The sequence below is a fragment of the Ambystoma mexicanum genome, chromosome 5p, assembly GCF_040938575.1.
Source record: "Ambystoma mexicanum isolate Mex_15411 chromosome 5p, UKY_AmexF1_1, whole genome shotgun sequence".
Taxonomy (NCBI): Eukaryota; Metazoa; Chordata; class Amphibia; order Caudata; family Ambystomatidae; genus Ambystoma; species Ambystoma mexicanum.
The window spans coordinates 999272338-999298599 of NC_090930.1; the positions used below are offsets into that span (position 1 = coordinate 999272338).

At 45.5% G+C, this 26262-nt stretch overlaps 1 protein-coding gene across 3 annotated transcripts in view; it reads left to right on the forward strand.

The window, feature by feature from the left end:
- The window catches only part of DSP (desmoplakin), a 372480-nt gene that overhangs the window by 172260 nt on the left and 173958 nt on the right, over window positions 1-26262 (forward strand). For all 3 annotated transcript variants that reach the window (XM_069613475.1, XM_069613476.1, XM_069613477.1), the window contains exons 15-16: window positions 8696-8922; window positions 21021-21187. In XM_069613475.1, coding sequence (XP_069469576.1) covers window positions 8696-8922; window positions 21021-21187 — 394 coding nt within the window. The remainder of the gene's footprint in view (window positions 1-8695; window positions 8923-21020; window positions 21188-26262) is intronic.

The following is a 26262-nucleotide window of genomic DNA, read 5'->3' on the forward strand; positions in this document are numbered from 1 at the left end:
GATTTAAGTGCTCACATGCCTGAGAACCCGTTTAACCATTCCTTTCTACAAACCACAGAATCGACAGTGTACTAGTGATAGATGCCATTGCTGTCCTAGTTCAGTGTCGGACTGGGACAAGAAATAGGTCTGGACACCCAAAAAAAGGTGGCCCACCCCTCGCTTCAAAAAAGTGGACCAACCCTTGCCTCACGACCCTTGACCTCTGATGACATCACCGGAAGTGATGTCATTTGACCCCACCGAACGTGACATCCTGGGAAGCGATGAAACATGACCTTTCACCCCTTGACAAAACAGGAAGTGGTATGAAATAGCATTGTTCCTAAGTACACCAAGAAAAACATGGTTATGGATATGTGATATACATTTCATACAAGAATGGATCACCATATGTATCATTAATATCTGTGTATAGATCTGTATTGTCAAATTACTGTGAATGCAAGCCGACCAAATGATAATGTTATTGTATAGCACTTACGCTTAAGCTCTTTTTTATAGAACAAATATGCATACATTATCACCCAACCTGTGTTGGTACTAATTTATCGACCTCAGAAGGATGAAAGGGTGAGGTGGCCTTGCTGGGATTTGAACCTGCAACCTGCAGATCACGCATACATCGCAGCAGCAAGCGCTCACCCCATTGAGCTATCATATCGGCTATAGTAAAATGAGCAATTATTCTGTAGTGGATACCATTAAACTGGTAACTGAGATTTAACAGCAGATCAGTTAAGTTCATCTGCAGGTCTGGTGCAAAGCTGGCCCCATGTCAAGCCTGCGTGGATCTACTTTCAGGCTTTAGAGGTTGGCAAAATAGGGAAAGCGGCGCACTCACAGGACATCCCATACTCTGAGTACCCGTTACCTCATATATGCAAACAAACATCCAGAACAACCTTCCAGGGAGATGGGAATGATAGATACATTACAACAAAGCATTAATGGTGGCACAATGAAGTCAATGGCCACTTGATGTGCTATGGTCAACTGTACACAAGCTTTTATGCAGACGGATTTTGTAAAGTGACCGAAGACACCAAGATGGAATATCTGTGATGATCGAAAATGAGACCACAGCAGAAAAGAAAACCATGCTATTACTGCAACTTGTGAAAAGCAAAATACATAGGAACACAGCTGTGTCGTTTCTTCTCCTATTCAGCCCAATGTTAATTGTAGGTGTAGTCTAATCCGTCCTTCTCCAGACTCTTCAGATGGGGAGGGTATTTGTCACCCAGAGACGGATGGGCATTCCTAGAGGCCGGGGCTCCCGGGGGAGGCGAGGGCCGCCTTAGCAATTCATATTAACGTTAGGTAAACTGATTAAAATCTTCGAGGTCTCCCAGTTGTGATGTCTGATAGATAGGTGCCATCTGCGGGGGGAAAGGGGACGTGGGGGTTTTCAAACTTTTGCTTCATACCAAAAAGGTGGTATCTGTATGCTGAGCTTTGGCAAATTAGAGAGACCTGTTAGGGAAATTCAAATGAGTCCGCCCTTGCCTGGAAAATGGATAAAGCGTGTGTGCGTGTGTGTGTATGTGTGTTATCCCATTTAATCACCTTACTCGTATCGATCTTCTATCAGACATGGACACTTTCTAGCACTTAGCAATAACAGGTGAGGTGAGTAAGTGGGGGGGTCAAAAGGTGTGTGGGTGATATGAGGAGTCTGTTTTATGAATCTATTGGCGGTTGTTAGGCAAAGTTTGTATGCCGTACCCTCTGGGAACACTACAAACAACTATCACTACAGGTATAGGCAACCCCACCTTTGGTATACATTTGTACTACACAGTTTTGTTGGCGTGTTGAGCAGCCAGGCTTATCTCAAGGGGGAAAATGTGAGCTGTAGTGGAGTTACACAAAGATTCACAGTTACAGGTATTCAAATAAACTCTTACACTCAAGGTTTCTTGCATAAACAATTTATTTATCAGTTATAAAGCCTTCTTCAGAAGGGAGCAATAGAATAGTAACACACAAATATACTTCAGTACTGTACACTTTGAGTTTCTGAATCAGACAAGGCCCTTTTGGGATGGCCCACAGGCAAAACCTACACCCGCAGGTGATTTCAGTAACAAGGATGCTGGGGACATTAAAACCTTACTGTTGCCATTCAGAGTACTCTTTAAAAAGTAAGTGAAAGGAAAGGGTTATTTAGAACACAAGAATTTACAAATATTCATAAGCAGAGAAAATTCTTTCAGATAACACTTAGAAGAGTCATTCAATTCTCTTCAATTCAATAGGCTAAGCCAAAGTCAATAGGTAAAAGTCTTGCACTTCAGGTAATTAATGGAAAAGTCTTTGCACAAGTTCTTTGGAGTCTTTGATAAAAAGAACCAAATGTAGGGCCACAAGCTGATTAGACTTGAGTTGCAGAAGTTACAAGCAATTCCACAGTAAGAGGGAAGTTGTCTTAGGCTAGTGTTACAGTACCTTAGCAAAGAACAAAAAGATGCAGCTGAAGACTTCTGTTACTATACAGCTCTGCAGATCTCACTGTTCCTGGGCCTCAGTCGTGGGGACCAGAGGGAGGACGTTGGGGGACTCCTGCACTGTATTGGCACCATCAAAGCTGGCAACCAGCAAACTTTATTTTCAGTGGCTGTTTTGCGTTTCAGCTCCTTGTGGTACAGAAAATGGCAATAAGCACGGTTCCTGGCTGTCGAGGTGACTTTCCTCACATCTGAGGTTCCGCATTCAAATGAGGGGCATTGGACTTGGTCAGTCCTACTTAATGGGAGTCCAGAGGATCTTCCAAAAGCTTTAGGCCAGCTTATAAGCAAAGCACACAATCTGGTGAGCCCTCTCCCCGGCTCTACAGTTTCCAGCAGCAACTCTGAGGAAATTCAACCAGCTCCGAGATGGGTGTCCAGTCCAGGTGGCTTACTTGGGAGTTGATTGGTCCCACCAACTCAGAGAGAAGTCGTCCTTGCAAGGCTTCTCTGTCTATGTAAACTTGGAGGTTCGGTCCTGCAGCAGGGCTTCACTGGGCAAACAAACGGTCCAGGAGTTGCAGCAGCCGTCCTCTTCAAGCTCTTCTTCGGTTCCTTCATCCAGTGGTCGACTCTGCCTTCCAAGCCAAGAGACTCGCCTTTTATTCAGTTCTCTCCTATTCATTCCAGCCTAGCTGCCTTTCACACAGCAGGGTGGCTGTCCTTGCCAGACAGTCAGCCAGCCAATTGTCAGAGTGCATTTGGGTCTTCTAGGAGACTAAGCACAGGGAGTTTCGGGCACCTCCCTCACTTCCTGCCTACCCCAGACGCACTGGAGCAAGAGGCGGGTGTCACTCCTGAAGACCACCAAAGGCGAATGAACAAAGAGACCAAACCTGGATTGGCGCACAGAGAAAAACAGAAGGATCTTTCCACAAATACCTGACGAAAATAAGACCGGGCACCATTTTAACAAGGATGGCTGGATGCCATTTTGAAAAAAGATGGCTCCCGTGGTTAACATTACCGGGTCCGTGAACGGTCGCGGTAAATGTAAACCTTGGTAGTCCAAAACGAAACCACTGCCAGCAGCCACTCAATTGAGGAAAGGGTAACATAAAAGTGGTTGAGCATTTAGACGAAGGGGATACTAAGTAACCCCTCCAGCACTCTGTTGTAGGATAGTGCGTACTGGCAAGTACAATGCTAAGTAGAGTCAATTTCACTCTACCGCTCTGGGAAACAGTTGATCCCAGAGAAGGTATTTAAACCTTGGGAAATCTAAAAGATGTCCCTGTGTCACTGCACTGAAGGTGCTGTGTGACACAATTGAAAAAGATGATGCCTATGGAGTTTGTTAGACTCCATAACCAAAAAGGGACACCGAGGTAAAATTCGCACAAATACATGAGAGAGTGGGAAAAAGGCTCACACTCTCTCCAGGTTAAAAAAATAAAAATCAAGTCCTCAAAATCCAGCAAAGTTACTGGGGGTCTTCTAAGGTGGAGGGAATTAGCACATTTCTGAGAATTCTCCCTAACAGCGGTGCCTCTTAACAACGACATCCCAGGAAACCGCAGATTAATTCAAGGCCACAGAGCAGACCTGGATTATGCGAAGCTGCAGTTCGGTGCAGCTCTTACAATTTCACAAGACCTGTGTTTTAAATACAGTTGAAAATTGTCTACATTATAGTGAAGAAAAATGTATTTTTTTTTATACAGCTTTATTTAAGTACCAAAGCCTCCGGGCTGAATGTAGTGTGACAATGTTGTAATACATGTAGCTCCTCGTACAGCCTGCCGCTTGCGGTAACGAACTGAGGCGCTATACAAGGACCACCTGCCACATTACTTGGGTATTTACAGCTGGTTGGACTCCAAATACTGAAATTAAATACAACGTATGAGCCTATGAGGTGCAATTCCATGAGAAAAGACCGCCTATTTCTTACGCTCACCAAGGAGGCGGGAAAAAATGATTTAAAAGGGGTCCCTGATGGAATTTTTTAAAATAGTAATGAAGGGCAACACCAGCGCTTCCCTTCACTGTAGGAGAAACGACCATTGTGGCTGTCAACCGTGTTGGATTCTGGGTAGGCATGGGCACACAGGAAACATATACGCTCGCAAACAACATGCAGACACAAAACATTAAGGCACGAAATGCGCATGGTGACCTACCTTAACGTTACATGCGCAGACCCACCATCAGGTCTTCTGGCGCGGACCGTTCAGCAGGCACCAAAGAGCAGTTGCAGGAAATGCCGGTGGCGCTGCTGCAGCGAGCTGTTGCAGCACTGTCTGCAGCAGCGGAGTCGACAGGCAGGCACCATGGCCCCAACCTTAACTTTGCAAGTGAAGTGTTACTTTTTTACAAAACACAGGGAGCGGGTCGCCGCCATTCCCAGTGTTTTGTAAAAAAGTAACACTTCACTTGCAAAGTTCACCTGGCGGCTGGCGCCATGGTGTCTTGTGCCGACTCGCTGCCTGCAGGCCCTGCCTACTGTGACCATGCAGAGAAAACATGATCAGAGTAGGCCCCCCTGAGTCAGCGCGAGACACCATTGTTCACTTAAAAAATGGGCCCAGGCGTGGGCTTCAAACCAGCCCCTCGCCTGCCCCTCCCAAGTGATTTCGACTCGGTCACGGGCCAAATGGCCGATGGGCCAATCCCACCCTGTCCTAGTTAGTGACGTCAACTCGGGGTGTAAGAAGTGTGTAAGAAGCATCTCTAAAGAGTATCCACTAGCTTTGTGTTGATGCTGGAAAAGTATTTTAAAGTATATTTGATTGCTACATAAATTGCCCTTCTTAAGGAATGCTTATTTAAAAACTACTATTAAATAATTATTTATAACAACAATCTTGAATGTGTTATTTGGCTACTTGCATTTGTGGATGGTCATTGTTACAGCTCTACAGCTCAAATTTACCTCTTGAGATAAGCCTGACTGCTCAGTCACACTACATATTTCTTTAGTACTGGCCTATACTAAAAGGTGGGTTACCTAATACCAAGAGGACAAGGGTTGTGTAGACTCCCACAGGGTTTCTACATCAATTCTTGCCTAACAGCTTCTTACTCTCTTTGAGTTATAGCATTACCCAAATATATGGTTCATAACTTTCAGTAGTGGAAGAAACTGGTGATAGTCTATTCGCTTTATGCGTCTATATTTTCACTCTAGAGGATAGCAAATTCTCTTATGCTTTTCGTGTATCTTTTGCTTCCCACCAACATTTGCACTCTCATGATGACCAAAATAATAAGCTGTATGTTGTAATGTAAATTACAGCTTAGAACATGGTGATGTCATGGCAGAGTGTAGAACGTGATGTTTGGTGTGTTAGGTAGGTGACCATTGTGGGGCTTGCCAGTGAGAGGGTTGTGGTTTTGCATTTTGCAATGGGGGTGTTACGGGAGCAAGGGTGTGCTCAGGTTTTAGGGTTTAAGTGGAGCAAGGTTGTGCTCAATTGTTGTTCCTCTGATTATGATGGGTGGTTAAGGAGAGCAGGTGCCCTCATGACTAGTTGAGGGGTTTAAGTAGAGCAAGTGGGTGCCTGGAACGTGTGGAGGTGTTTACGTTCTAGTGGTTGGAGTTGTGCCATGGATGTATACCCAAGGAGTATTAGCTATGGTTATGAGTTGTCCTAGTGCCTGTCTTCTTGGGATTTGAAGCGGGTGGTGTAGCTGAGGTATTTGTGAGTTCAAGATGCCAAAGAGTTTTAGGGGTGGTGAGTCCAGATGTGGTTGGTGTGCAGTGTGTAGGGTTCAGTATGTCATGTTTTAGTTTGTTATTAGTGGGTCCCTCGATGGTGTAGGGCAATTGTTGTTGCTCATGTCTGAGCTGAGTGGTGCTCGGAGATGGCAGTTCCGATGCTCTGGGGGGCAGACCACAGAGGGAGGAGTATGGTGCATAGTTGGATAGGTTTGTTAGTCGGTTTTGATCCTGGAACAATAGGATGTCTGGGAGTGGGGCAGCTAGGGACGGGTGAAGGAGGTGGTTTTTGTTGTTTTCTGGCCTCGACAGTGTCGGTCGAGGGGCATGGATTATTGGTGTTCTAGTGAGCGAGAAGTTGGGAGTGAGTGAGGAGGTGTTGGTCCTGTCGCGCTTTAGGCATCTTTGAGTGGTCCGGTTGGCCTGTGAGGGTTTCCTCTTATGTTTTGAGTGCTGGAGTTATGGACATGGACGGCCGATGTGTGCAGTAACTCTGGTGCGGTGTGTGTTTTGTCCTGGTCACGGTTCCCTTATCACTCCGTTGTGTTTTCCCAAGGGAAGAAGAGGTGTTGTAATGTAAGCTTACAGCTTAGAGCATTGTGATGTCATGGCAGGGCTAGCTTAGAGAGTGGTGATGTCATGGCTGAGTATAGAACGTGATGGTTGGTGTGTTCTGTAGATGAACGTGGGGGGGGGGGCTTGCCAGTGAGAGGGTTGTGCGTGGGTATGGGGGAAAGCCCAGAGTCTTTCTCCTTCGTGTCTTGTCATCGATGTCCCCTACCATCCTAGTGTTCATCGTGAAGCAGTACCGGACTTGAACAGTAACGCTACAGTAAATCTACCTTGGAGTCCCTCGATCCTTACTTTTTTACACTGTATCTACATATTTAAATTGGCTATACCAGATTTAATTGCATTAGCATTACTGTATAGAGGGCTTGAGAGCACTAGCATTTACACAACAGGTATAAGCAGAATAATAATGATTAAATGTACATTATGAACAAAGGGTTTTTAATGTTTCTATTGACTATAGATGTGGATTTAGAAAATAGTATGACATTGTCCCCATCTTATGTGGAGATTAAATTATAAAATGTATTGCTATCGTGGATATATTAATGGGAACTAGTGATATAACAGTTCACAGAGATGCTTAATGCATTTTTCTCTTTTGTTATATCCCTATTTTTCTTATTCTTTCCTTGTTCTTTTTCTTTGTTTTTTTACTAATTGTCATACTGTATTTTTGTAGAGTCGGTTTATTTACTGCTATTTATTGAGGGTATTAGTCAAGGTCTATGTTGTCCAGTTTTATAGCGAACGATTTCGTTATTTATTTTTGCAATGGTTTGATTTGTAAAAAGCAACTGGAACATATAGCAATAGTATAAACGTTTGTATAATGTTCGCATCAGCTTAAGATGAGAGTGGATTCCACTCCCAAGATGGCGCACATAAATATTTCAATAGCCAGGAAACCGCCATCACAAGCTATTTATTATTGGACAGCTGGCCTTTATATCTATGATGTAATAAGGAGATGCTGTATTCACCATTTTAAAAGCATGCTCAGTGCCTGTCCGCTTGAATAAAGTAGTTAGAACTTTTTACTGTTAGTATTCACTACATTTTAGCTCATAAATGTATATTGTAGACACGGTTCGCAAATAGTAACTCCGAGATAATTGGTGAGTAATTATGTAAAAGGTACTCTGAGAGGCATAGCGCGTGACATGGTGTAGATAATTCTATGGCACTCGCCTTGTATTATAATACGTAGGAACAGTTCCTATTGAAGGCTTTAAAATTCGACTTCGTTCCAATATGCCTTTCTACTTTCTTGCCACCTGAGTCGCACGCTCACTGGGACTTGCGCTCTGCTTCTCGGAGTTGCAATATATGTGGGAGTGATTAGGAAACGGTGAAAACAAGCCTGAAGCGGTCTGTGGTGTTCGGACAGAACGCGTGGCTGGACCGTGTCTTAATTCGCCATTTTTACAACATGCTGCCATTTACAATCATGTTGTGCATGTTTACCAAGTAATTTTAAAATTGGTTTTCTTTTCTAAATAAATGCTGCACTGTGCACTTTACTCACGGATGCCTGGGATTTTTTGAACTTTCCCTTAGGAGAGAGTAATCCTTTGTTCCTTTGGAGATATTTTCAGTGTCTGCATATATATTATATATATATATATATATATTATACTCTGCGTGGTGTATTTTATTGTCTCTGTTTAAGGCTCTTTTTGTAGTTAATAATCGGTCCACCCCCCTCCAGAGTGAAGCCTGACTGCCCTGCTATGTTACCCATTGAAAGTGTTTTGGTGCAGCTAGGTTGGCTCCCTGGTTTACCGCTTGGGCCAAGCATTTCTAAAAACCACCCCAGAGGTCTGTGGAAAAACCTTCCTCTAAAAAGGTCAAGTCACAGAATCCATAGTCATCCAATGCTTTGTTGCTGCTGTTACATGCCTTCTTTTTCTGTGGTAGCATTTTTTTAAATGTTTGGTTTACATTCCAGTTAGAGAGGTCACTAAAGGTGTCTCGTCGTCTAATGGATATATCGAAGTTGATAAAGGACAAATGATCGACAAAGAGCAAGAGAAGCAAGAGATGCGTCTGCTCCTGGAGCTCCAGAAGATTCGTCGCCGGCTGGAAAGTTACGAGATAAGCTTGTTTCAAAGAAATAATTTCGATCTGGATCAAGAGGCCTTCAAAGACTTTGCTTTCCGGATATCAGATTTGGAGGTATGTGCTTTAGCTCAATGTCCAAGATCACCCATATTTAGCTGTCAGCTTATTTCCATTATTAACATTGTAGTGTAATGCTTCTTTGGGTCTGTGTTTATAGCCTGCGTGGGTTTATAGGGAGTTAAGGCAGCTTTTGCAACGTCCACCTAAGTAAGACTTTATAAAACCTTCGCTTGGGCAACACAGAAACTCCAACTCTTAGTATAAGGCTGTACTACTCAGTAGAGAAAGCCATGACCGAGCAGCCAGGCTTAACCTAGGAGGGAGAGAGGGCTGTAGGAAGTTACAAAGAACTTGTAGCATACATATGGTTCTAAGAAACACGTACACGTACACACTGATGTATTGTAAAAATAATGGTTTATTTTATATACACACAGGCAAAGCGAATTCTTTAGAAAGGTAAGTACTATTATAATTCATAAACACGATATAAAAACCAACTCTATACTTATGGTAAGTAGACCAAAATATAAACCACATTTAGAATAGCAGTATTCAATTCAAGGTGAGTAAAGCCACATTATTAGAGTTTTAGAATGGCAGTATGCAATTCAATGCAAGCAGACTCTATGGGTAGTAAACTGTTAACTTATTCTGTTTCAAACCATAATACAGTTGTACCACTAACATTACTTTCTAGAATAGTGGAACACAATAACTTTGCAATACTTTTCAGAATGACATCAAATTATTTACAGGTAAGTAATAACTATGTAACACTTATAACATTTTCTATTTCAGCAATATACAGTTAAAGCACCAACACATATCAAGTAAGTGCTTCACACACTCATTATATTTTCTTTACGGAAGCCTTATACTTTAGCAGTCCTTCCCTAATCTAGGGCATGAGAGTTCTCAGAGGCAGAACAGGGGTTCCTGGTGGTCCAGGGGCCAGCTGTAGGCAGAACAGGGAGTTAGGTTCCAGAGGATTTTTCAGCTAACGAGTAAATAACAGACTTTAGAGTTGGAAGAAGTAACAGGGACTTCATAAAAGGCTCACTAGGTGCATTCCAATGTTAGGCCTGGGCGAACGGTATGGACGAACTCCCAACTACACGAATCACCACCTTAGCCACACAGGAGCGACACAAAGACTTAAGGTAAGTATGACCTCAAGCCACACAGTACCTCAGCAGTGTAGAAGAGCTTGCAGGTGGGCACCTTCATGATGCAGAAGCGCAGTACCCGGTTTCTGGATTCTTGGTCGTGGTGATGAACAAAGGATACTGGATGGGAAATTGCAGCCGCAGTCGAGCGAAAAGTCTCACAGCAGAGGTTTCTTCGGTGCTTATTGTGGCTCTGTGGATTTGGCAAACTTTTCATGGTACCAGATGAAGAGCGGTTGTCGTCTGATCGATTTGCCTCGCTATCTCGGTCCAGAACTCCGGTGAGGGGACTTCAAGGAGTGGAATCTTAACTTCTGAAAGTCCATCAGAAGTCCAAAGGAGTTTCAGCGAGATTTGTTCATGGGAAGAGGTTGCACAGCATTTACCCTTGAGTTCCCAGCCTATGGGCGGTTTGCAGCCCAGGAATGCTGCAGCTTGTTATGGGATGGCTCGAAATGCAGGTCTTCTTAAGACTGATTGGTCCCACCAGTCCAAGGATCGAAGTTGTCGGGACTCTTCGCACATGAAGAAGGGGAAAGCCCTGGCAGTGGTTACACAGCAGGCATCTCTGGTCGCTGCAATCAGCTGCACCCATCTTCTCTTCTTCTGCAGCTCCAGTGGTCAGTTTTAATCTTCAGCTTCCAGATCCAGGCCATTTAGCTAGAAACCAAGCCAATCGGCACATACGCTACATTCAAACTTTGGGGGTTAGGGGCTATTCTTTCAGGACAGCCCGCCTCCCAGTTGGAACTGGTTGCAGGCAGGCATGCCAGAAGATAAAGGGGTGTAGCATTTCGGACTCCTTTCTCATTTCCTGTCTTCAGACACTCTGGAGCCTTGACAAGCTTTACAAAGGATTCCTGCCAAAGGCAAAAATCCAACGAGTACTTCCTCCACCCGGTATGGCAGAAAAAGTGCCAATAAAGGAAATGCACACAGAAAATGGCGAAAAAAGAATACAGCTACCATTTTAGATGAATGGTGACCCTTCTGTGCATTACCATGGCTGGGTTGACAGCCCACGAATAAAAATCACACAAGTCGGTAGAACATGTGAGGAGATTTATCATTTTTATGTTTCACCCCACAGCACTTTTTGCTGGACTTCTGGACCTTTTTCGGAAATCCTGAATCGGTGGAGCCTTTTTCGCCTCATTCATTCATATGGGCTTCTGTCTTTTGGAGCTCTGTTCTTTGTATTGTACCTGTCCTATGGAGTCTATTTTCCTCCATAACTCTTAAAGCCATCTGTATTTTACTACTGCAACACACAGCTCCTTATGGGCAGTGTTGCTGGGAACCCTTGGGCTCCTTCTTTGAGATTATTTTTATTTTTCCTAGAGTAACTACAGTTCTTAAAACTTTATAGTCTGAGAAATTGGCACACACCACCTTATATGGTGTGCTAAAGGGATACCTAGTATCCCCATTCTCTCTGCTCCTATGACTTTTTAGTCACATAGACAATCTCCTAGTTATGGCCGGTGGCAGTGGACATGTTCTACCAACTGTTGTGTAATTTTCCCACTGCGGGCTATGTCTATAGCCTCGGTATTGCACAATAGGGGCACCCAAATACTAACTTGGAGCCTCCCTTCTTTTTTCACAATTACTAGCATGGTTGTTGTTTGTCAACCCTTCTACTATTCTGGGAGGAGGAGGCCTGTGTGTTTTGCCTTTGGCGGGAACCCTGGGGTGCTCCGCCTAGGCTCCAGAATGTCTGGGCAGGCAGGAAGTGGGGGAGGAGTATTCCACCCTTCCTGTCCTTTGTCTTCCAGAGTGCCTGAGTGAACCATCTCCCACTGGTGGTCTGGCTGGCGCTGATTGGACAATGAAACGCCCCTTTCTGTAAACTGCTGAGGAAGTGAGTGCTGGAACTGTATAAAATGCGAGCCTCCTGGAGTGAAAAGCAAGTCGACCACCGGAAGATGAAGTAACCGAAGAAGGTGACCAGAAACACCTGCAGACCCTTCACAATACCAAGAAGTTACCACTGCTGTCCTCACCCCATTTTCTGTGCAACAGAGGAACTCCGAAGAGGACTACTCCTTGCCTTTGACTGGTGGTAACAACCAGTACCAAGACAACATTTTATTTGAGCCATCTCCCGGGTCCGAGGAGTTTCCAGAGCTGCAGGACCCCAATACCAGGAGACCTGCTGCCTATTTCGAGTGCATCGTTCTGGAAAGGCCAAATCATCCATGTTTTTGCTGAGCCCTCAAGGACACGCCAGAGACACAATTCAGTTCGTCCCGACTCCCTCAGCAGAGTGTGCGATTGCAGGAACCGAAGAATATTGACCGGGCGAATCCGTCCTTTGTTGGTGCTGCAGAAAAGGCACCAAAACTGCAGAGTGACCAGAGAAGTTGATGAAAGCCGTGCCAGAGTCCTCCCTCAAGACTGCTGCTAAGAGATCACATGCATTGCCCAGCCTTTCGTCACCGGACCAACTCATCTGGAGGTTGGGCCCAGATCTGCAACATCGTAGAGCTTCCACCACAAACGTTTTCATCAAACAAAAGGTACTTCGGGGAAAAAGTTATTGCTTACCTTATTCCAGAAAGTCACTTCAGATTGTTGTACTGCATGTAGAGGTGTCCAGGGCAACCCCTTCTCATCTCTGACTCAATTGCTGTTTGTGTCCCTTCAGCAAGTCCTTTAACAGGGTCTCCAGCTTTGGTTAAGCCTTCTTGTTTCTTCTGTCCTAGAGACTAGAAAGTATCAACAGGAACTTTTGACTTCTGCTGCTTTTCAAGACTTTAAGCCTCTCCGAACTGCCTTTTAGTTAGAGTTGCGTTTTGGACTTTAAAAGACTTGCTGTGCAGGGAAACTGTCTCTAGAACCTGAAGCTCTGCCAGGATAACACTAAGCAACTGTTTCCCAACATCACTACCTTATATGTGTATGTTGACTAAATGCAATTACTGTTTTACTTTGTGGGTGGGGTGCGCGTTATTACCGATAATACGGTAGACCTGTCAAACTGCTGTAACAATTGTGTGCATTCAGCAACTACCAACTAAGAAGTGGCCTTTTGAATGTATTGTGAGGTATACCTATGTGTGTTGGTTTTATTGTGCTAAGTATTTAACACTGACTCTGGTGTAAATATAATACATGTATATTTTAATTTCTGATGTTTGTTAATCTGCTTAGAATCACATGCTGTGCATAGGTCCGACATCCAGTGGTCATTGCGAGTATTGCATTTTGTTTTTCGTAGTCGAAAAGGGACGTCGACAAGGCGTGTCTGAAATACTATCCCTATAGTGACGTGCGTTGTACCCACAATCCCTCACGCGTCGAGGTCCCTCAGATTGTTTTTTTCCGCCCAGCTACTGGTCGCCTTTACGCGGAGCTCCTCGAGAGACATTGCAGATTTCTTCTCCTCGACCTTTGATCGTTTTCCTACTTAATATATAACACATCGATCCCTCCCTCGACGCAGTTGTGAAGCTGTCTCCGCCGAGCAAGATCTTCGACGGAGGGGACGAGCGGAGGAGATCCTTCGGCGTTGCCGAACACGTGGCCTGGCCTCGCAGGCCAAATACAGTAGGGAGAGTGGGGTCGTGGGACATCTCTGGTTCTTTTCTGAGAATGCCTTTCCTTTTCCCCTTCCTTTCCCTTGGGGTCGTTATCACGATTTATTGCCTCGGCTATGGAGAGGACACCCTTTAGGTTTTGCCCGCTTTGCAAGGGCAAGTTTACTTGGAAGGACAAGCATTCACGGTGTAACCGCTGCTTGCCCCTCGATCACAAAGAGGAGGGTTGCACGGCTTGTCGGCTTCTTAAACCAAAGACTCTAAAAGACCGTAGGGTCAAGAGGTGGGCGGCATACGCTATGTCGAAGGCCGATTATTCACCCGCCGCTGCTACCACCGACGGTGACGAGGAACGTGATAACACGACCTCCGCTACGGAAGTCGTAGACCCCTCTAAAGAGCGCTCGCGCTCTTCGTCGTCTGTCCCCGGCCCCGACGGGCTCGGCTCACGCCCTGCTTATGGGGATGAACACCCCGGCGACACTGACGCACACGATACCAGACATAAGCACACAACCCATGGCTCTTCTTCGTCAAAGACGAAGAAAGCATCAGCGCCCAAGGAGACGCAGGTTCCACCGGCGGCCTCCTCGGACCGTTCAGGTTCGAAGCCCCTCTCGCAGCCGCGACCAGCGACTGGGCTTTCGGCAAATAAGGGCGCCGCCCCCAAACCATCGGCCGGAGCGCACCAGCAGAGAGCGCACGCCGCCGTAGAACGATCGACACCCGTAACGTCGAAACCACAGCCCAAAGCTGACAAACGAGTCGCAGAGAGCTTGGCGAGGATCGTTGTAGCCGACGCCCAGAAGCGTACGCCGAAAGACACGTCGAGCGCTACGCAAAGGTCGAAAGACACGCCGAAAAAGCCCGAAGAAAGACAGGGACTACCCCCTTCAGTCGGGGGGACCCCCAGCACACCGGAAGGCTTTTCGGAAGGCGACGGGACACTTTCCTCGACGTTATGGGAGAGGTCGAGCCGTTTTCAGCTAGATGACACTAATTTTCCCCCGCTAGACCGCTCAGGGGTACCCCATGAAACCATGGAAAGGCTCCATCTCTGCATGGAGAGAATGGAGAGGTTTATGAACACCCAGAACCCTCCTACTCCCAAGAGAACAAGAGAAGGGCCTCAGGAGGACCCCAGGGCCAAATTCCCGAGACTATTCAATCCCCAGCAGGACACAGCCTCAGATTTCCATAATGTGTATGACCTCACTGGTGAGGAACAATACTTGGAGGAGGAGGATGAATTTGTGGACGATGAAGAGGGACAGAACCAGGAGGAAGGTCTGGAAGACAGCCCAGACATGGTAGGAGAAGGCTTCGGAGAAAATCCAGAAGAAGGACCTTCTCATCCCTGGCACTCCCCATCAGTATATTCAGACACTTATGTCCTGAACCTTAATCCTCCTGACAATTCACCTGTTAGAAACACGTCTCCCATTGACTATCAGCCCACATTCAATGCCCTGTTGCGCAGAGCAGCAGCACATTTCGAACTGGACACTGGGGAGATCTCTCCTGAAATAGACTTTGTGGAAAGAGTAATTAAGGAGAAACCCCCGGTCAGCCAGACCATTCCCCTCCTCGCTTCAGTGAAGAGAAGAATCATCCCTTCGCTATCCACACCCGCACTAATCAGAGGAGTTAATCCAAGAATTGAAAAACTTTTCACTCCTTCACCCTCAGACCCGCTGTACATCAGGGGACATTCCATTCCGGATTCCCTTGTAGTAACTAATACAAGGAAGAGGGCAGGGGCGCCGCTGTCCACCAGCGAGGCACCACCTGACAAGGAGGGCAAGAGGTTATATGCCCTTGCAAAGAGACTCACATCCTCGGCTGCCTTTTAGGCAAGAATTGCGAACAACAATTCTTTGCTAGCTAGCTACGCAGACGCGCAGTGGGCCAAACTGCGCAAAGACGCCGAAGAAGCGCCGGAACCTCTACGTACACGCCTGCTATCAACTATTGGCGAAGGAACCCAGGTCAACCAGAGTATTGTAAAGAACTCTCTGGATGCTGCAGAGACAGCGGGACGTTCCCTGGTTCAGGGAATACTCCTAAAACGCCATGTATGGCTGCGCAACTCGGGGTTCAAACCGGAGACACAGGCGTCTTTAATAAATAAACCTGCTGAAGACTCAAACCTCTTCGGGAAAGCGGTGGATGAGGCTCTGGAGATGGCTAAAAAAGAGTTCGATACTATCAAAACTCTTGACCAGATCTCTAAGCCCACTACCAGACGCGGCTATGGCAACAAACGCTTTTTTCGTGGCCAACGCCAACAGCAGAATCAGCAGCAACACTACCCTGCCACCAATTATCAGACCAATAGTGGGCAGTACAGCCAAAGAGGCCAGCGCCGTGGCAAAGGGAGAGGTCGGGGGTCCACCCCCAGAGGCCCCCAATAACACCAAGTGACGCGAAGATTCGCGTCCCCTCCCATGCAACACCGGTCGGGGGCCGGATAACATCCTTTCTTCCAGCATGGGAGGGAATAACGTCAGACCGCTGGGTACTTTCCACCGTAGCCCACGGATACTGCATCGAATTCAACGGTTCCCAAACATACAGACCCCCGAGGGGACGACGCATGACACCGGAACACCTTGCCATCCTTCTCCAAGAAGTACAACAACTGCTGGAAAAAGGAGCCATAGAGGTTGTGCCTCTATCTCAGGTAACGGAAGGTATTTATTCAGTGTACTTCCTTGTACCCAAAAAGGATCCAACCATGCGCCCTGTATTAGATCTGCGCCCAGCGAACAAGTTTATCAAACCCCAGAAGTTTCGTATGGTGACCTTACAGGAAGTGAGCCCACTGCTATCACAGGGAGATTACATGACAACATTGGACATGAAAGATGCATACTTTCATATTTTAATGTTGCCAGCGCACAGAAGATACCTCAGGTTCATGATAGAGGGCAAACACTACCAGTTCAGAGTGCTACCCTTCGGCATAGCATCGGCACCAAGGGTATTCACGAAGGTACTGGCAGTGGCAGCGGCCCACCTGCGCAGGTTGTCCATCCCAGTTTACCCTTACCTCGACGACTGGCTCATAACAGGGGATTCTTACGAAACATGCTTCTCCAATACCCAAAAGACTGTAGACCTTTTGTTCCAGTTGGGCTTCTCCAACAACGAAAAGAAGTCCAGCCTAGACCCCAGCCAAATCAACAATTCCTAGGGGCTCTAATTCAAACAAAGGACGGCCTCGTCTTCCCCTCCAACGAGAGGGTCCAAAACATGCTGTTTCAGATCCCTCAATATGTGACTGATCGAGAGGTGACAGTACGCAAAGCAATGCGCTTGCTAGGCATGATGGCGTCGTGTATTTATTTGGTACCTCACGCGCGCCTGCGCATGCGCCCTATGCAAGAGTGGCTCAACAGCCAGTGGTGTCAGGCCAGCGGACTATGGGACGATCTAGTGGCGGTCTCGCAGGCCTTGGTTCTCTCGCTACGGTGGTGGACAAAGGAAAACCTGGAAAGAGGGAAACCCTTTGCCACACCCGCGGCGGAAGCCACTCTAACCACAGACGCATCCCTCACAGGATGGGGGGCTCACCTATCCCATCAGACTGCTCACGGAGTGTGGACTCCGAACGTAGCATCCAAACACATAAATCTACTGGAGCTACTAGCTGTGTTCAAGGCGCTAAAAGCCTTCCAGGAACACCTACAAGGCAAGACTGTGTTGGTCCTTACAGACAGCACCACAGCCATGTACTACATCAACAAGCAGGGGGGCACCCACTCTCCAGGACTGTCCAAACTGGCCCAAAATATATGGAAGTGGGCTCTCAAACAAAACATGTTCCTACTGTCACAACATGTACCAGGGGAACTCAATCTGCTGGCAGACAAACTCAGCAGAGATTTCCCCCTACCCAAAGAGTATGAATGGCGACTGCACGAAGACATCGTCTTCGACGTCTTCACACAATGGGGATTCCCAGAAATAGACCTGTTCGCAACCCTGGAGAACTCACAATGCCAAAGTTACGCCTCCAGGTACCCCCAGAACCAATCCAAGGGGAACGGTCTGTCGATGCAATGGTCAGGGAAATTTGTTTACGCTTTTCCCCCCGACTCTCCTTCTCAACAAGGTGGTGCACAAGATGCACCAGGAACAAGTGACCATGATACTGGTGGCCCCAATGTGGGCCCGACAGCCATGGTTCGCTCACTTGATGGAGATGTCTCTATCTCCCCCAGTGAAACTCCCCTGCCCTTACAACATGCTGTCACAAGACAAGGGCAGGACTCTGCATCCATGCCCCCAGAACATGAACTTAGCAGCTTGGCTCCTGAGATCATAGAATTCGGACATCTACAGCTCCCGCAGAGATGCATGGACATCCTCAGGGAAGCCAGAAAACCTAACACTCGCCACTGCTATTCTAGCAAGTGGAAGAGATTTGTCATCTGGTGCAGAGGAAAAAGCATCAACCCGATTGACTGCTCTCCCACACATATTGTTCTATACCTGACCCACTTATTGGATTCAGGTCTAGTGTTCAATTCCATTAAAGTCCACCTAGCGGCACTTTCTGCATACACCACTTCCCAACTCAAAGTGTCGTGGTGGAAGATCCCTGTTATAAAGGCCTTCATGGAGGGAGTAAAGAGAATACACCCCCCGATAGCTGACCCAACTCCCGGATGGGACCTTAACGTGGTACTTACCAGACTCATGGGCTCACCATTCGAACCCATGCACAAAGCATCTCTTAAACACCTCACTCTTAAGACTGCTTTTCTAATAGCTATCACCTCCATCAGGAGAGTAAGTGAACTACAGGCTCTTTCTGTTCTAGACCCCTTTGTTACAGTTCACAGAGATAAGGTGGTTCTACGCACGCACCCAAGGTTTGCTCCGAAATTCATCTCGAAATTCCACGTAAACCAGTCTATAGAACTGCCAACGTTCTTTCAAAATCCTTCCAACTTGGGAGAAAAAACTCTGCACACACTAGATGTGCGCAGAGCGGTCATGTTCTACATGGAAAGAACCAGACCACTGAGGAAGACTAATCAGTTCTTCGTCTCGGTGGCAGCAGGAAGAGAAGGGGATGCAGTTTCAAAGTCCACTATTTCTAGATGGATTGTTCAATGCATCACTCTCTGCTATACTCTTGCTAAGAGAGAACTGCCCTTTAAGCCAAGAGCACACTCTACTCGCGGCACGGGGGCGTCCATAGCATTCATTGCAAATGTTCCCCTTGAGTCCATCTGCAAAGCGGCTACCTGGAGTTCTGTGCACACCTTTACAAAACACTACTGTCTAGATGCACACTCGAGATCTGACTCCCGGGTGGGACAGGCAGTATTAAGACATCTTTTCTCTACTGTTCCTTCTCATAACCCACCGCCAACTCCGGGTACTGCTCGCTAGTCTATGCACAGCATGTGATTCTAAGCAGATTAACAAACATCAGAAGACAATGCATTACTTACCGTAAAAGCGTTTCTGATGGTTGTATCTGCTTAGATTCACATGCGCCCACCCTTCCTCCCCGCTCGGATGGAAGGAACACAGACTTCCTTTTATATCTCTCTTTTCTGTACTCACTCACGTCTAGAAGGCTCCCTCAGGGCAGAAAAATACAAACAGAGGGACCTCGACGCGTGAGGGATTGTGGGTACAACACACGTCACTATAGGGATAGTATTTCAGACACGCCTTGTCGACGTCCCTTTTCGACTACGAAAAACAAAATGCAATACTCCGCAGTGACCACTGGATGTCGGACCTATGCACAGCATGTGAATCTAAGCAGATACAACCATCAGAAATGCTTTTACGGTAAGTAATGCATTGTCATACATTTGTGTGAGTGTTTCTTTGGTGTGGATTACTGACTAGGTTCAGTGTACTTACCTACAGCTCAAATCTTGCTGTTAAGATAAGCCTGACTGCTCTGCCACACTACCAAGGTCTCTGGTAAACTAAGAGTTTGGGATCTATAAACAACTGGGATAGGTTACTAAAGTCTTACCTCCAAGTGACACTTTAGGAAAACTCCCCTAACAAGTACTTACCTGAACTTTAATACTTTGACTCTTGTTAATCAAAACGACTGGCATTGCAAATCTCCTTATAAACCTATCTGAAAATGATCGACTTTGGAACAGGCGACCTTTGGTCACAAGGACCCAAACCATCTTGGGGTTGAACTTCATGAAAGCGAGGGAAGCTATTTTGTGTTTATTCGGGTTATTTCTAGTTCTAAGGCATCCAAGTACTTGCCTGTATTACACCGGTCATTGAATCAAATTCTATTTCTCCTTAGGCTGAATGTATATATAAGTTTTATAAGTGTTGGTGTGACAATATTTGACTAAAGGTTGTACTTGCTTAATATGTATTTTAAAGGCCTAATAAACTATTGTATTTTTATACCTTTGCGTCAAACTGAAATTTTCAGTGTTGCTGTGTATGGACTCATTGTAGCCCTCGGCCACACCGACACCTTTCCTGAGACTAAGCCTTTGCTGCTCTGCTACCTTTCCTTGATTGTGCTTTGCTAACCTCTGTGTCTTCCCTGTTCACAATATTGGGGTGGAGTTATCAAATACACCCACCTCCCCAGGCTGATTTTGGAAATCATCTTAGCAGTACTCTACCTAGAAATGTCTGTGGAGATGTCTTATTAAATATCGAATGTGTGCTATTGCAGCCAGTTCCCAATGTATTTGAAAAATGTGTAGTGGCTGTGGTCTGACAACTGGTAGATAATATATTTGCAGAAATAGATTCAGGATTCAGTGTTTGGACCCAACTGGTAAAAAAGTAACATTTAGTGCAAGAAATATGCAGGTTGATGTGGCTATTAACTGCACATTTGAGAATCTCACATATTTTCGGTAGGGTGGATTTGTCAAGAAATGGGTTGGGTCAGGCAAGTTATTCATGATATGATATGGCATTTATAATGCACCTATACACAAGTGTTTCAAGGCGCGACGAGGCAAGGGAGGGGGAACAAAGGGAAGACGGAACAACGATCCTACTAGGCCAGGTGACATTCAGATTGCGCAAGTGCATGGGAAGGGGAAGGGGAAAAGTGCGGTGGGGGGAGAAGGGGGAAGTGCGGTACAAGGGATAGTACAATAATTAAGTCTTCAACTTAATGTAAGTGGTATTGTATTGGTGGCATCGCAGCACTTCAAGAGCAGTCATTGTTTGCAGTTCAAATTGAATTATAAAACCAGTGCACAGTATGTATTGCTATAATGTGTTTCATGGATAAACATACATAGATATTGGTCACTATGGGTTAAGAACTTGTTGGAACAAAAAAAGATTTTGGAGCAAGACATTTTTATTAAATGGATTGTCTAAGCTCTGTGGTGGAGCGTGAATTTGGAACCTACCTTGTAAATTGAGCTTTGTGATGATTGATATTTTCCTTGTGTATTTGTTACAGGGCAGAAGAGGCGAGGCCCAAGCATTGTCGGCCGAGCTCAGCAAGATTAAGGAAATGATGGTCACGCTGAAGGGCTCTGACAAGTCTGCATATATGCAGTCCGAGCTCAGTTTGCTGTTTCAGAAAATGGAGAATGTCAACGATTTCTCTTCAAACTACTTGGAGAGGTATTGGAAATGTCAAATAGTATGCATGCGCAATTATTGCCATTTTTAAAGTCTGCACACAATAACAACCATGTTGGGAGCGTTCATTTCACGAAGCTTAATGGAACCCTTTGATTCTGAAGCCCTTGACCGATTAAGTACACCCCAGAATGTTTCCCATAGTTATAGCCAACATGCGTAGTCATCCGCGTATACCTCTCAGAGACTTCCCCAACAACTCTGGCAGCATGTATGAACGTTGCTAGTAGAAGATTATGCTCCACCACTAAGATAATGTTATTAAAGATGTAATAAAAAGTGATATATGTAGGATGGGATTAACCTTTTCTGAACTGAAACGCTCCTATATAATGCATTCAAGCGAAGGCCTTGTCCATATTGAGTGTTCTGTAGATTCATTGTAACCGGATTGCAACAGCGCCCCTATGCCCTCGGGCTTGGGCACTTTACAAATGTAATAAAGTAGATGTTCCCTCTTGAGTGAAGTTTCTTCCCACTTTGTGGGTCCCCCAGCATTTTTGCTAGACTATTGTATTTCTGGACTGATTCTCCTGAGTGAGTGGGATCTTTTTTGCACACTCACTCATTCTTTTACTCTAACCGTGGGAACCCTCCTTAACCCTTTTGGATACTTTTTTATGGAGTTATGCTTTCTTCCACATTTTATTATTGCAGCACACAGCACTTTCTGTGCAGTGTTGCTGGAAGCTCCTTGAGCTTTCCTTTTTATTTTACCTGTGTCAACACATGTTACCAAGGCAGGGTAACATCCTTCTGTCCATCATGTATTTTATTTTGTGAGATCAGCACACCCCGCCTTATGTGGAGTGCTGAGGGGAAACCTTGTCTCCCTTTTCTCACTGTTCCAGTAACTTTTAGTTAATGTTACAAGTTCATCTGAAATGGCTGGCGGCAGTGTACCTTTTTACATGACTTTTAGTGGACATTTGTCGCAGGTAGCCTTCGCAGCTGCGGTAGGGGACACATGGGTCACCATTTGCTTAAAATGGTGGCTGCACTTTTCTAAGCCCTGTTCTTGATGACTTCTTCTTAATTGAGCCTTCTTCTACCTGCCTTGGTAGGGTGGTGGAGGTTCTGATGGGTCTTTTGTCTTTAGCGGGTTTCCCTTGCAAAGTCTGCCAACGCTCCGAGTGCCTGAAAGGACAGGAATTGGGGGAGGTGACCGAAACTTCCCTAGTCTTTGTCCTGCAATGTGAGGCTGACTGGCCCCATTGAACAGCCACCCCCCCCCCCAAGTTTGAATAATTGCATGTCTGCTGATCAGTGGTCTCAGCCAAATTTCCTGCATAAAAGACTTGTGTCCTGGAGCAGAAATTCAGTCAACCACTGGAACTGAAGATCCGAAGGATGTCTGCAGCCACCTCCAGCGACTGCCAAAGCCATCTGAGGAACTAATGTTGTCCTGACCCCCACTTCTGAGCAACAGGGAAGCCCCAAGCTGGACAACTTCCTCCTTTGGACTAGTAGGCCTAACCAGTCCCGAGATCAACTTTATTTTGTGCCCTCCCTGGAAGAGCTGCGACCTCCCTGGCCAGCAATTCACCAATACCATTGGTCAGGTGTCATTTTTGCAGTGCAACATCACCCAAAGTGCGGTTTCATCCAAAACTTTGCAGGCATCCTCCTGGAACTCCAGAGACTGCACTCCACTCATGAAAATCCACTCAACCAGCTGAGACACTCGAGCTTGAAAAAGGTGCCAATGAGGCAGTGCTGTGAAGATCCTCTGCTGGGCTTCCACCTACTGGAGATCCATTGAAAGTTATTTTCTTCAGTCTCCAAGACCAAGAAGCCGAACCGGGGTCTGCTGTCGTGTCTCCTTGGGGACTGGCCTGCTGCACAAGCCTATTCACCGATGCAGCACTTTTCAGCCCCTCGTACTTACCCAGGGCCTGCTTTGTTGTTCATGTGCTTCAAAGAGGTGCAGTTAAGCTGTTACTTGCAACCCTTCCCAGGCCTACATTTAGCTACACTGGGGTGGGCAACCCATTGTGGTCTTTCCTAAAGAAACTGAACTGCTACTGTTCTGCAAACTAGAAGAACTCTTCAGAGACTCTTCCTTGTCTACTATTTATGTGACTTTCCTTCCTCAGCCTTTGGTCACTGGTTCCCAGTGCCCCCTTGACTCTGTGAAAGTCACTTAGAATAGGGTGGACTTCTTAAAGTTGGTTAAGGAGGGTTAACAAAAGTTGTGGATGTTGGTCTGCTGTTTTCATACTTGTTTCATACGTTTCTACCACTTTTGTATTACTTGAAAAGTGTTCTATTCTTATCCTTGAAGAGGAGGTGCCAAGCACGATTCACACTCCTACCGCCCATTTTGAAGTACCAGGCACATTCACGCTGAAATATGTGACGTATGATGAACAAATAAACCAGCAGAGAGCCGCAGTGGGACTCTGTCCAGTACCTATCAGAATAACAGCACCTATTGAAGTACCGACACCTAAGAAAACCTGGACAGTAAGATACCCATTGAGAAAACCATATCGACAAATGAGACGGAATGACAATCGCCAGAATATAATACCTGAAGAAGCTAAGAAGATGCTGAAGGAAGACGAATGATGTCATAAGAACCCGGACTGACTCACATATAGAAGATATAACGACCTGAGAATGATGATAAATGAGACAAAACGCCATGGACAAGTGACATCCTAAAGTCTAAAGTGAAACAATTGATGCCAAGATGTCAGAAACTTGTGCCATATGCACGATGAAGATATTCGGTTAGTTTAAACGTGTACATATGCAAAGTAACCGCAAGAAGCACAGAAATCGTGAGGCTTGCTCATGCTTAGTAGTATGATAGATTGCTGCGAGCGCCACATGTATATATTGATCTCAAGAGAGCACTTTATAAGTATACTTCCACTACGCACAAGAGCAGAATCAACCAAAGGTTACTAAAAGTCTCAAGAGGAGAGCTTTGCAGCAAACAAATCAAGAATTAAAGACGGAGAGAAGCTCAGACGAGGGTAACCATGCCAAGAAGCCAAGGTCGTATTGGTTGAAATAGGCCAACAGTGGATACAATTAATGAGAAAAAGAACAGAGTATCCTGTTCAGAAAGGTCAAGATAAGCCACAGATGGCAGACGACTGGCAGAATTGAATCGAATACACGAAATTGCATGAAGGAAAGACCAATTTCACAGTATCGGAATCACGTGACTGAGCAAGCAGAAGGGATGAGACTTTCACAACTACGCATGGACCCTTGCCATGCCCAAACAGCTTAACTTTACCAGACCAAGAAGCAGACTCGAGGCCAACCACAAAGAAATAATTGACACATGACTACTGAAGTGATGATTGATTGTAAGTATAATTGGAGGGAAGCTGGGATGCAGACGAACTCCCTGCACTTGGCCGGCTATTCTGCACGCTGCTAAGCACAAGTGGAAAAGTATGAGTGGGGTTGATGCCAACCCAATCATAGTGGACCATGTAATCTAGGGTCCTATAGTTAGTAGGACCAATGAGACGTCGTACTTTTAGTGACATTTACAGTAGCCATTTTGAAGGAAGGGCTTAGTACCCTACCTGACATTGTCTATCCAATCCCCTCACCCTGTTACCATATACAGATACAGTACCTATATTAAAGTTACCTTCCTAGAACCAATCAAGTTGCCTGCTAAGTTTTAAGAAATTACAAGCCAGTGATGACGAGTTTTTGGTATAAATGTAATGTTTTTTCTGAAATTAATTCGAGTTGAAGCGAGAAGGAAGATCGAGCGGTTGCTGATATTCATTAACTCCCCATTTTTTGTACTCGTCATTAAAGGGCCCCCCTTTGCCAAACTATTAAGTTTTCATTATTGATTTGGTGCAAGAGTATTAATCTGCATCCCCATCCATCTCAAGGGTGCTGCTACTCATCTTAAAGTGCTGTTTGGGAAACCCCCAATCTTATGGACCGGCTGGGGTCCCTACTGCACATCCTTTTTACTATTGCTTATATTATGTGTTTAATGCTACGGTGTGATAGTACTTAACATACTTAAATATTACAAGCTTTAGAATATATAAAATAAATGCTTATTTCTATACAACTACTTGTGTGTGTTTCCTTGAAGTAAGTGTATGCTCTGAATACTGTGTGCCTCGCTACAGCCAGCCTCCCTCCTACACTAAGCCTGGCTGCTCAGCTGTTGCTACCAAACCGTTGGGTAGTTCAGGCTAAACCTAAGGGGTGTCTTCCTGTTCATTCCAGGTGGGCTTTCCAAAGTCTTATTACTGATAGGGCTTTTGCAAAATCCCCTAACAGATCTGCTCTTGGATTTAAGCCAGCCTTTAACAGAGGGTATTTAGTTATCTGGTATGGATTCGCCTTGCTCTCCTCTTCGAGATCATTGGGTAGTTGGTCATGTCACTAGTTCAAGCTTTAAAGGAGGCTCATTGACATACAGCATTCCTTTTAGTAAGCAAAGTTAACGTGGGCCTCCGTTATATCACTTGTCAAGAAGACCAAATGTGCACATTTGCCTTGAACATGCCCGATAGTGCTAAGTCATGCTCTTTGTGTTCAGGAACAGACAAAACCACTGGCACGTTTTGGTCTTCATGAGTTTACTTGGAGAAATTCAGCAGCATATTCAATAAACACACACACACACACACTCAAGTCATTGAACCTCCTGTCTAGTCCGAGGCTTGTAAAGCTTCTATCCCTGGTGCTTTGAGGCTGAGGTTTGTGATGCAGAGTCTATAAGAGGAAGAGAGTCTCTTCCTACCCTCAGATGGTGATGGTGAATGGGGTGAAGGTATTCAGACATTTCCTCTTTGCTGAAATAACATTTCTGAAAAGGAACCAGACTTTTTTTAAAACAATGAACCTCCATTTAAGGGAGTGTAAAAGAACTCTTATTAGTCATCTTTAACCAAAGCAAGTATTTCATTGGCATCAGCAAAATCGACTGGATTCTTAAAGACGAGAATCTATAGAATGTCAAGCCAACACTGAATAACTGAATGGTATTAAAACAAGCTGCACCGCAAAGCTAGAATTCCTATAAAGCTATCCAACAATGCTATTTTGCTTTATGG